General features: G+C 36.7%; 2 protein-coding genes across 2 annotated transcripts in view; one reads left to right on the forward strand and one right to left on the reverse strand.

Moving 5' to 3' along the window:
• The window catches only part of LOC145986417 (centromere protein S-like), a 710,010-nt gene that overhangs the window by 387,137 nt on the left and 309,853 nt on the right, over positions 1-13,020 (reverse strand). The gene's annotated exons all lie outside the window — the stretch shown is intronic.
• The window catches only part of LOC145986416 (multidrug resistance protein homolog 49-like), an 89,827-nt gene continuing 79,559 nt past the window's right edge, over positions 2,753-13,020 (forward strand). The window contains 6 exon segments of the mRNA XM_083120405.1: positions 2,753-2,885; positions 7,064-7,188; positions 9,741-9,930; positions 11,130-11,150; positions 11,153-11,359; positions 12,146-12,271. Of these exon segments, the coding sequence (XP_082976531.1) occupies positions 2,757-2,885; positions 7,064-7,188; positions 9,741-9,930; positions 11,130-11,150; positions 11,153-11,359; positions 12,146-12,271 (798 nt within the window). The 5' untranslated portion in view covers positions 2,753-2,756.

Below are 13,020 nucleotides of genomic sequence, written 5' to 3' on the forward strand. Positions count from 1 at the left end.
ATATACACTGAGAATTTTACCTTTACCTTACTTTTGTTGTATGCACAAAAGAATTGGTAGCGTCGATCTGATTAAATCAGAAAATTAAAATTCTTTAAGGAGACAAGGTCCTTAATCTCCATTTTTGTGGAGAGGGGGGAATAGTACATATATATCTCAAAATCTCAAATTGGCATTATATGCTTTATACTATGCTGTACATATCTAATTTTATTTCTTTATTAGATTCTACGCATCAGAGACTTATTTTTCAAATCAATATTACGGCAAGACATCGGTTGGTATGATACACATCAGAGTGGAGATTTTGCTAGCAGAGTGACAGAGTAAGTTTTCTAAAAATTTACTTAGATAAATATGTGAAATTTAATTGTCAATATCCATGACTGAATTCATTGAACAAAGATAATTTACTGATATAATTCATGGTCAGACATATCTAAGTTGTGTGTTAAAAGGTACTGATTAAGTAATTGGAAATCTTTTCAACGACATAAATTTTTATGTTTAGAAACATACTTTAGCAGTCAATGTAACAACCATCTTAAAAAAAAAACAGCATTACTTCACAATTGTGGATTGTAATTGTAGCGTTTTAATCACATCATTTACACAGTGGTGGCTCGTGGTGAACCAAAGTGGAGGGGCCATAGCTCACAAATTTGCTCTATTGATTTGCTTTATTTTACTTCGCCTTTTGTGCCACATTTGGCTAATTTGCAAAGCTGGGGATGAGTGATATGATGAAATTGATGAATAGACACTCACAAACATTCATGCCCAGGCCGGGATTCGAATCCGGGACCCCTGGCATCGTAGCGCAATGTGCTAACCACTACGCCACGGGGGTCAGCACAAATTTGCTGTACTAGTAATGTGAGTTTATATGATGAATTTCATATAACAGCCAACGTGATAAGAAATTGATACGTTCATGTTTACCGAATATCATGTTTTACATGTTTGCACATATTATAATAAATTAATAATTATTTAACAGTAATGCAAAGGAGATGGAAGAAGAAATAGAATTCTAACAGATTTAGTCATTTAACAGAGGGTAAAATTCAGAAGAAGGGATATTAATTTTTACAGAACTTGATAAGCACAAAGATGAATATTTACGTGCATTGATCGTGAAAATTTCTAGTAGAAAGTTTCCTGTTCAACATGACTAATTGATATGTGAAATAGGGCACCAAAATAAATATCTCACTGGAAAGGTGATATCTGCGTTACCAGAAGCTCTAAAGTAAAAACTTCAAACTTACCAGAAATCTTCAGACATGCTTGTAACTGAAATTCAACCTTCTGTCTTTCAACGCGAAATTTGCGAGTGAACTCACGACTTCCCTTCTTTGACACTTGTATATTCAAATTCGGCCTAGGTTTTTTATGTTTATTTTTTCATCCAGACTACAGACTACTGGTAGAAAAACTTCGCACCAACAATTTCTCCACACTGTTCATCGCGATAAATCAGGAATATAGACAAATGCACAACTACAGCACACAAGTACTGAAAAAGCTTCACTTTTCCATGGAAAACGAAGAAACAAGTGTCAATAGCTCAATACCATCGTCTTCCCATCCAGTCGTTTTATTGCTTTAGAGTTGCCAGACAGTTTTGCCAAATTTTCAGAAATTTGTATTTCACAGGTTCCTGTAGCGGCTCTTGGTGAGTTTAGATGACGAGTTTCTAATTTATTTAACATCCGCCTTGAAAAGAAATTGGACAACTTGGTCACTTTATCAGGATTTTTTCAAACGTGCTAATCAAAACATGTAATTAAATCTACATAGTACTCCACATCATTGTAATCCAAATGTTCTTTTCACTAAACTCAGAAAAAATACAACGCATATAGGCTTTATGATAATTTTGCATGTAACAAGAATCTATAGCCGACTTCCGTGGCTAGCATACCGCATTACAAAGCCAGGTCTCCTGGTTTCGAATCCCGGCATGGGTATGTGTTCTTTGTGAGTGCCCCTCCATCAATTTCATTATATCATCACTCATCCTCATCGTCGTGATTATCGAAAAGTAGCAGAAAGCGACGGTAAATAACAAAAATCAAGCAAGAGTCTGTACATTTTCAGTTCCCGATATTTTCTTTCCTCATTGGAAATTGCGTTATTTATTGCTCTACTCTTATGTCATAAGTGAATAAGATTATCGAATACAGAATGATTTTTTTTCAACGGTTGGTAATTTAATTTTCTTTCTTATGTTAACTTCAATGCTTCTGGCAACTCTTCATTGTTTACCGTTCTCCGGAGAGAGGGCCAGTTTCGCCTAGGGGTGGGTTTCGGATGACAAACCCTCCTTCCTCCCAGCCACAGATCCCGCGCATGTTATTCCTCCAGTTCCCTCGACTCTTACCCATCCCTGCCGTGCCTGAGAATGCTCTACATCTCATAAGGTGGGAGGACGGCACCCCGCCACATTTCTCTCCAAGTTGCATATTCTTCTGCACGGTGGCGTGCAAACTTCACAATTGTCGCGGAAGAATGAATACAGAATCGACTAACCAACGATCTATAAGCAACGGAATATTTGCAATTCAGACAATGTAAAATCTAATATATAAATGTTAATGTAATGTTTGTTCACTTGTGGTTACACATGGCAGTGCGGCGTCCGTATTGTCCTTATGAGCGGCCGCCCCTGCATTTACACAATGAAATTTTCCAACAATTTTTTTTTCAGGGATCTTTGCAAGATGCAGGATGGCATTGGAGAAAAAGTTGGAATGTTTATCTACCTCGCTATCTCATTCATTGTAAATTTAACAATAGCTTTTGTGTATGGTTGGAAGTTAACACTTGTTGCTTTATGGGCAACACCTATTCTTGTTATATCTACTGCAATTGTATCTAAGGTAAGTATTGACTTACAAACCTGTACACTGAACAATATAAAACAATGTGTATAAATGATTTTCCAGAGTAAATTACAGGGTGTTCCGCTTAAGACTATAATAAAAGAAAAATTCATAACATTGAAACAACTAGTTCGAATGATGGATACACACTATGAAGAGTAACTGAGACAGTTTTGAAGGCAGGTTGCGCATGCACAGGAGCTATAGAGTCATTCAAACTGCAGAGACTGCGTCAGTCACCATATGGATGCCACAACAGAAGGTGTTGCATGAATATGCTGTGCCTCAACTTCCAGAAGGAACAATCTTTCAGCAAGATGCCATTTTGCCAAAGAAGTTCGATGTTTTTTGATGGCTACTTCAATGCAATGAATTGGGAGGGGATCTCAGTTCATGACATGGCCATCATGAGCACTGTTCTTGACTTCTTCTTGTGGGGTTTAAGGAACAGGTGTAGGTTACAAATGTTCGAGATTTGCCCAACTTACACGAAATAATTCGTGCTGCGATGTACAAGTGACACCACAAATGCTAGAGAACTAATGCACAAAGGTGGAATACCATTTAGACATTTGTTGTGCCACTAATGTTGAAGTGTACTAGGCACGTAACAAAACTTTCTGAGTTTATGTACGCATTTAAGAAGTTTTGGAAATAAATCATTGTAAGTAAAGAAAATATAATAATTTATTTTATTGTAGTCCTAAGTGGAACACCCTGTGTAAAGGAGATAGTTGAAGGAAAATAATAATCATAAACTTTATTCACTGTATTCTGCTCTATAATCCATTTATAATATTTAATTTAAAGAAATTTAATTGGAGACCCCGTAGAAAGATCATGTAGCACACATAAGTTTACAGGATACTTATTGGAAAAACCTGATTTTGAGAGATTTGTAGGAAGATCAAAATAGACAATGCTGAGATGGACCTGAAGGAAATCAGTATAAAGATCAAGATTGGATTGATCTTAATGAGAATTTGGCTTGTATTACTGTGGCAATGATTCTTCAAGTTTAGGAAAACAAGAGTGTTTATTTAGTTAAAATCAACTGCATAAAAAAATATATATTTTGGGATGCATCAAAATGTGTAGCTGTACCATAGAATCCAGGTCACTGCAAAGGTGAAAACTTTTGACGCACTTTAATATGATATTATGTTCAAACAATTTCTAGGCTTTGTTATGCAAGGCAAAAGTAAATGGATAAAATATGCAGATGAGCTGAGAGTGAGTTAGAGTGAGAAAACATGAATTATAGCTAAAAATATTAGTGAGCCTTTGGGTCTGAGAATACCAGAATTAATTAGCTGTGCATTAGGTTTTTATTATAATTGTTCAAAAGAATGATAATACAGTAGCTTAATACCACCTGCAAACATCTTGAATTCAATTAATAGCAAAAACAAATGCTGATGACTTTCTTAATTTCCAAGATCAATTATCAACACTTTAGTACTGAATATTCATTCCAGAACAAAAATAAAGATAAAAGCAATATTTATTTCAAGTCTACTTTATGCACAGATGTGTTATAAAGACCTACAATTTAAACTATGATCTAAACCAATGAAATGTTACTTCATATGAATCGATAACATGTAATGACTATGCTATCCCTGGCAACATCTTGTGGTTTACATGGAAATAGCATACCAGGTGTGCCGGTTAATAATACTTGATTTCATCGCTGGATGGCACTGGAAGCACACGTCAGTGTGTTGCCAGGACAGTACCTGTCAAAATGCCGTGGATGTGCAACCAAGTGAGAGTGATCGTGATATTGGGTTTGTGTGGGAAACATGTTCACTTTCAAACCAAATAAGGAGCATGTGCGGCAAGTCCTGCTTTTCTTGTTCAATCAAAATAAAAACGCGAGTGAAAGCCATCGTATCCTTGTGGAAACGTATGGTGACAATGTCATAACGCAAGACGCGTGTGTGCGTTGGTATCGACGATTCAAAAGTGGTGATTTCGATTTGAAAGACAAAGATCGCCCAGGCCAGCTGAAAAAATTCCAAGATGCCGAATTGCGAGCACTGTTGGATGAAGACGATACGCAAACGCAACAACAACTGGCAGAGAAGTTAAATGTTGGTCGCCAAACCATATCTGATCGTCTTCATGTAATGGGAAAGATCCAGAAGGCAGGAAAATGGGTCCCACATCATCTGAACGACAGACAAATGGAAAAGCAAAAAACGGTGTGTGAAGTGTTGCTTTCTTGGCATGAAAGAAAGTCTTTCTTGCATCGGATAGTGACTGGGGATGAAAAATGGATCTACTTCAAGAACCCAAAATGCAAAAAGTCATGGATTGACTCAGGACAACCTTCAACATCGGCCGCAAAACCGAATCGCTTTGGAAGGAAGACAATGCTGTGCATTTGATGGGATCAGAAGGGTGTAGTGTACCATGAGCTTCTGAAACCAGGTGAAACAGTGAATGCCATTTGCTACCGTCAACAACTCATTAATTTGAACCATGCATTGATTGAAAAGTGCCCAGATTGGTCGACAAGACACGGAAAAGTGATTTTGCAGCACGACAACGCCTCATCACACACAGCGAAAGGCATCAGAGAGACCATTTCTGCACTTGGCTGGAAATTCTTGCCCCACCTGCCATACTCACCAGACTTAGCCCCTTCGGACTACCACTTGTTTTCATCGATATCTCACTCACTTTCCCAGCAACACTTGAACAATTATGAAGATGTTTGAACAATGGCTTGCTGACTTGATCACCTCAAAATGTCAACGAATTTCTGCAAGGGCATCCACAATTTGACGGACAGATGGGCACAATGTATAGTTAGCAATGGTGCATACTTTGAATAAAGCATTTGTTACCTTTCTCCCCATATACACTTGTTTTCTTTTGGATCAATTAAGAATTATTAACCGGCACACCTGATACACTACACTTTACACTTTCCCTTTTGATTTACTAAAATATTGTACATGTTAACATGTACGCATTGAGATTATCTTGGTGTTCTATCATGAATCTAACTACATTTAATTGCACTTAACCAGTTACAAGAACTGAAGTCAATGGCTAAATGCTCATATAACTCATATTGAATAATAATTTAATACGAGGCATATTTTTAAAGTAAGTACCGTTTTGAAATTCCGCCGCTGCGGTCAGTGTCCCATGCATGCGCACTGTGTACCTACATCTGTTGACAAGCCGCAGACGCCATTGCGGCAACAATCGATTGTGTATACATTTGCTTTTGCGTATTTAAAATGCCTCCGCCGATTGAGAATCCCGCCGACTTTGAAATACGCACTGTTATTAGTTTTCTTAGTGCTAAAGGCGTGAAAGCAGTTGAAATTCACCGTCAGATTTGTGAAGTGTACAGGCGAAGAAACATGGGTGGCTTACATTACACTGAAACAAAACAACAATCCATGGAGCAATTGGAGGGTTAAATCAAACCTCGTTACGGCATTCAACATCGCCCAAGAAAGTGAAGTTTAAGAAGACAATTTCAGTCCAGAAAATCATGTGTACCGTGTTTTGGAACAGGAAGGGGGTGTTGCTTGTTGATTTTTTGCCTCGTGGTGACACAATAAATTCCGAAACATATTGTGAGACTTTAAAAAAACTGCGGCGTTCCATTCAAAACAAAAGGCGCGGCATGCTGAGTAAAGGGATCATTTTGCTGCATGACAATGCCAGTCCACATGCGGCCAATCGAACTCAAGATCTCATCGCATCATTTGGCTGGGAACAATTTGATTATCCTCCATACAGCCCCAAACTACCGCCCAGTGACTACCACATGTTTCTGCAACTGAAGAAGCATCTCGGAGGTCAGCGCCAGGATGACGACGATAGCCTCAAAACGGCCGTGTTGCAGTGGCTGTCAACTCAGGTGGTAAATTTCTGTGACGACGGAATACAAAAGCTTGTTGTTCGATATGATAAGTGCCTTAATATTGGTGGCAATTATGTGGAAAAGTAGATAAAAGTGTGGTCTTTCATGTAACAATAAAATTGTTACAAAAAATTTACTTGTTTTTTGTACATATCAAAACGGTACTTACTTAAAAAATATGCCTCGTATATCATGGAATAACACCCTCAAAATACAACACTGGTTGACTCACATACTTAATGAAACTCATCCTTTGTCTCCTTCATATAATCAATTGTTTCAGGTCCAAACATCCCTGACAGAAAGGGAACTACAGGCCTATGCAAAGTCTGGATCAATTGCTGAAGAAGTTCTCAGTGCAATAAGAACAGTAGTTGCCTTTGAAGGACAAGATAAGGAAGTTGAAAGGTTGGTATTTGAATCAAATTACAAAGTAGTTTTTTAATCATCTGTACTACCACATTTCGCATGGCATATTTAATTATTACATTCAATGATGTTGTTTAGAACATCTTGTTGCTCAACATTTGTTGGAACAAATTATCACGTTCTTCAGGAGTAGCTTCACTAAAGGGGTAATTTTTCATAGATAAAACAGGATAAAATGGTTAGGTTAAAAAAATTATGTAAAAAATTTACAGGTGCATGACATTTGTCTAAGAAAAACAACAATATCCGCAGTGCACATCATGCATGAAGAGGAGTAATGAAATGAAATCAGATCTCCAATGAGAATCATATTTTGAAATGAGCAATTAGAATGAGAAAGAAGTTTTCTTGGGTTATCAGCCAGGTGATTAACAGATAGACTTCTGAGCTTTTGAGAGCTAAGCCACTTTCATCTTCATGGTGAAGTGCAGAGAATATTTAGGGTATGGTATTTGATGTGGGAGGGGTTTGGTGTAGATGGCGGGCCAATCAGGTGCCGTCTCTACAACATCCTCGCTCCCAGTTGACTATCGCTACTCAGACTGGGTCCAGTTCTAGGCCCGTGTCTCTGTTGAGGTTTTCAATTTCCTCATGGATGGCTATTGCTTCTTTGATGATTCTATCCAAGTAATTGGATGACTTATTGATGATCTTGGTGGTGGTGAAGTCGATTCTATGGCCCTCTTGGATGGAATGTTCTGCTAAGACTGATTTTTCTGGATGAAAATTCTTGATGTAGCTGGCATGTTCTTTGGAGCGTTGTTCGATTGTTCTCCCCGCTTGTCCGATGCAGGCTTTACAGTAAACCCAGGGTGTCTTCTGTCGTCTTCAGGGTTTCGAAGTCAGCTTCTGACTTTCTGTGGTGGTTTGTGGATCGTTTTAATGTTGTGTTTTGACAGAATGTGGTTGATGACTGCGAAGAGGTTTCCAGTGTATGGGATGATGGCTATTTTCTTCTCTTCTTGATTTTGTCTGGTGGTTCCGGGTTTGTTTGTTGGTTGTTCTTGTTGTGCATTACTCGCTCTGGTGTCTTGTTGATGATCCCTTCAGTGTATCCTTTCTGTCTGAAAGCTGTGCAGAGGTGTCTTATTTCATCATGAAGGTGCTCTGTGTCACTGATGGAGATGGCCCGGTGAAACAACGTAGACAGTACGGTTGACCGCTGCGCTGGATGGTGAAAACTCTTGGCATTAAGGTATAGGTCAGTGTGAGTCGGTTTCCTGTATACGCTGTGTCCTAAGGTCCCATACAGTTTGCGTGAGATGAGGATGTCCAGGAACGGAAGGCTGCCATTGGTCTCTCGTAGAGACGGCACCTGATTGAAGTTGGGAATGGGCAAATATTTAGCCTACAGCTCTGATTAATGAACTAATTGCATTACTAGCAATAAAATTATATAAAATAATAAGAACTGAGCCAATACACACAATGTTGTGCTGATCATTCATTCTTTATAGACTTTTATTCTGTAAGGTACTCAAAATGCTAACCCACACTTTTGGTGAATCTAAATATACTGGTATTTACACACAAAGTTTAGAACTTTTCATTAATTCTGGGCAAAATCATGATGTGGTAAAGCATGATTTGTAATTAAATTACAGCTGTTAAATACAATGGTGCCTCACATAACGAATGCTTCACACAACGAACGTCCAACATAACGAACACGTGCACAGGTTGGAAAATATCCCCTGCATTACAAACTGCAGGCAAATATTGTCACACACGATTAACCACTTAACCACACTTCATTATCTTATATAAGCAGGGGCATGGGGTACTGTACCCAGCCTTAGTATGGGTCTTCATTGATTTAATATAATCATCGTTCATTCTCATTATTGTGATTTGACAAAATAAAATAATTACATAATACAGGGTGAGCATAAAGTCTTTCCCTGATTATGAATATTTATATCTCAACTTCCACGGTAGATAGGCAAATAAAACCTATTGCAATAAGTAGTGCAATACATCAAGGTTTCTTCCATTTCTTTGTTTTTTCTGATTCGTAGAGATGGTCCCTTATCATGGCCACCACGTTCGCCAGACATAAACCCTCTTAACTTTTTTTTATGGGGTTACGTTAAGGACACAGTGTTTAGTTCACCAGTTCCTGATATGCAAACTCTTCAGACACGATTACGGGATGCTATAGACGGTGACGGAAGAAATGTTGGCAAAGACATGGAGAAAAATTTAGTATCGCCTATTTATGAGTTAAGCTACCATTTCCAACAAACCGCATCTCTGTATCTAGCATAGTTCTTTAGCAATAAAAGTTTGTAATCAGGGAAAGACTTTATGCTCACCCTGTACATTTATTAATTCTAAACAAATTTAAATTGCTACATCTTCAAGTATTGGGATCTGCACTAATAACAGTTCAAAATGATATTAGCTCAGCCACAATAATATTGTAACATTGGAATAGTAACATTTTTTTTTTACATTCTACACTTGAGTACATTCAATATTGTAATCATAGTGTGCATTATAAGTTTGAAAACTAATATATACTGTTCCAGGTATAACAAAAATCTTGAAGAAGCAAAAAAAACTGGGATGAAGAGAGGGCTTATATCTGGAATAGGTGGTGGAGTCATGGGGTTCATCACTTATGCCACCTATTATTTAGCATTCTGGTATGGAGTAACTTTAATTCTAGAAGAACGTGGTAAAGAAGACCCTGAATATACACCAGGAGTTCTACCAATTGTAAGCAAAACTATGATTATGGTTTTATTACATTACAAATATCATATGATTAGGTTAGGTTAAGTTTTGGATAAGAGGGAAACCAAAAATTTTAAAGATTTTGTTATTTTCTTTAAATACATAGGCCAGAGGCAGGAAACGGAAAAGGAGGATGATGATGATGACGTATGCCATTTGAAAAGCAAAGAAAATTTGTACATACAGCACTGCACATGTTTTGTTCCAGCTTATCATTCATTTGCTGTGTTCAGTGAGGTGAAGATACTTGACTGGTGCAGTTAGTTCTGCCAACCTATCCATGTGGTGTGTGTAATGAGAAGTAACAATGAACACACTGATTGCAAATCTTGCCGGCTGTGAGGTGCATGTTTTTTTTGCACACGAAAAACGTTAGACCAAGTGACATGCATCAGGTACTTGTTGCAATCTATGACAAAGGTGTTATAAATGCAGCAAGTGTCCGGAAGTGGTGCATAATGTTTAAAAATGGGCAAATAAATATATTTGAACCGTGAAATGTTCTTTACATTATGAATGGCCCTCGTAGGCATGTTCCCTAGTATTTGAATATTGCATTTGAAATATCAAAAATAATAGTGTGAAACCTGTAAATAATCTGCAACAATTATGTATGTTTTGACTATCAATCACATTATTTAATGATGGCAATTCTTATTAACAGTATTGAGAGTTTAAAAAATAGATGAAACAGGGTGAAATAATTAAACATGTGCATGCTACTTTATAGTGTAAAGTAAAGGAAAGGAGATGCTCATGGATACTCACTTGAAGTTCAGAAAATGCTTATGTTCATACATTGCAACTGTTATGTGGTCAAATATATTAGTAATATATTAGTAGTATATCAGATGAAAGTAAACAAACAGATTGATGTATGACAGCACAGAAACTAAATTTAAACAGAAAGTTAACTATGGTAAAGGTTTTAATATTATTATTGAATCTGGTATTTTTTATAATACAATCAAAACTTACAATTTTCAATGCTTAGCCTGTCTAACAGTAGATAGATATAATTAACACTGCATTATATTAAATTACTCTATTATTAGAATATTTTAAAATGACTTGTTTCTGATGTTCCATGACTTATTATACTAATTCATTCTTAAGGGTAATATTAAATCCACACAGTAGCATAAAATTAATCAAAAAAATATACTTGATTTCTCATACAGATATTCTTCGGCGTATTGACAGGGGCACTGCACTAAACATAGGCCAAGCATCACCTTACATGGAAGCATTTAGTACAGCCAGAGCTTCTGCAGCTACTATATTTTCTGTCATTGATAGAATACCACAAATTGATAACCTATCTGATGAAGGGGAGACACTAAAAAGTGTAACTGGGACAATTACATTTGAAGATATTGATTTTGATTATCCCTCTCGGCCTAATGTTAAGGTAAGGCAAACATTGAGGCATTAGGTGTGACACATTCACACATAAAATGCACGGTTCTATGCAATTGGATCAAAATATTCACAAAAAACTTACTCCATAGAATTATGAAGTACCTTATGGTTTCTAAGAAACGAAAAAGCTTAAATAGTATTAAATGACATAATCTGAGTGCATGAAAAGCACCAATGAAAATGTATTGTGTGTGTGACGCTTTAAGAATGTTAAAAAGTTTGACTCCAATTGTGTATGAAGTATATCAACTACAGATGATAAATTTTGTTGGTGAAGTATGAAAATTATATGTACAGTACATGTCTTAATGCAATTAAAAACAATAATGATGTCCTGATTCACTAACTGTTATTTATATGCACCAGGGCCAATTCCTGTGGAATTCCCCCATTGTTGTATTGCAATCCTCATGAAAAAGGAAGCAAACAAAGTCAGGTGGCAAAACATATGGTACATTAAAGGCACCATAAGGTTGGAATGGAATGGATTAATATGAAATACTTACAGATAACGACAGAGAGAGAGAGAGAGAGAGTGAGAGTGAGAGTGAGTGTATGTATGTATGTATGTATGTATGTACATATATATATATATATATCTCAGTGCCACATGAAGAGCCCAAACCATTAAAGATCTGCAATTTTCCAGTTGGTAGGGGATCTGAATCCTACATGGGAGACACAAGTTACGAATTTCTAACCTCACATCCCTCTATATAAGCAATACTAGGGTTTGGGAATATCATTGTCTCATACATTTATATTTAATTTTCAGATTCTTCAAGGACTTGATATAACAGTAAACAAAGGCCAAACAGTAGCCTTGGTTGGTACTTCTGGCTGTGGAAAGTCAACATGCATTCAGTTGATACAAAGATTTTATGATCCGCTTCAAGGTTCCGTGAGTAAATTTTGTAATACATGCATATGATAGGGTAGAAATCAAGGATTTTTCATTTGCTGCATAAATACTTCTTTTCAAAAGACTTGTGCTTTCACTTACATTTTATTCAATTGAATAAAAGTTCTGAGGGAAAATATATTTTAGATCAACATTTATTTCTACAAAACTTTTAGTGATATGAATAGTAAATATTTATTTATCACTAATCCAAGTTACACTTCACTAAAAAGCTATTGAACAACTTGGCAAAGCAGGTGTTTTTACTACCGTCTTCTTTGTCTACGTTCCATTACCTCAATTATTTAGATCAGATGTTAGCATAATGTCTCAGTATAATTGTATTTTATTCTTATTTTGCATCGCTTTTCTGCCATTATTGGCTTATCATAATAATGAGGATGAGTGATGATTAGATAAGACTGATAAAGGGACATTCACAAAGAATACCCATACCCAGGCTGACACTCAAACTCAGGAACCTCTGTGGCGAGATCAAAAATTGACTACTTAATGCACTCTGCCACTAAGTTAGCATTGCTTTACTACTTCTCTTGGTTAATCGTGATAGTGAGGATGAATGGTGAATTCATTAAATGGATGAAGAAACAACTACAATGAAATGTTAATGCCTAACTAACTTAGGAGGATTCAAACCTCAAACCCCTGGCTTCACAGCAAGCTATTCTAATACTCCTAAGTGTGTTCTTGTAATTGGTAGCAAAATTATTAGATGTAAATATTCTAAA

Source organism: Lepisma saccharinum, chromosome 4 (assembly GCF_977018435.1).
Source record: "Lepisma saccharinum chromosome 4, izLepSacc3.1, whole genome shotgun sequence".
NCBI lineage: Eukaryota > Metazoa > Arthropoda > Insecta > Zygentoma > Lepismatidae > Lepisma > Lepisma saccharinum.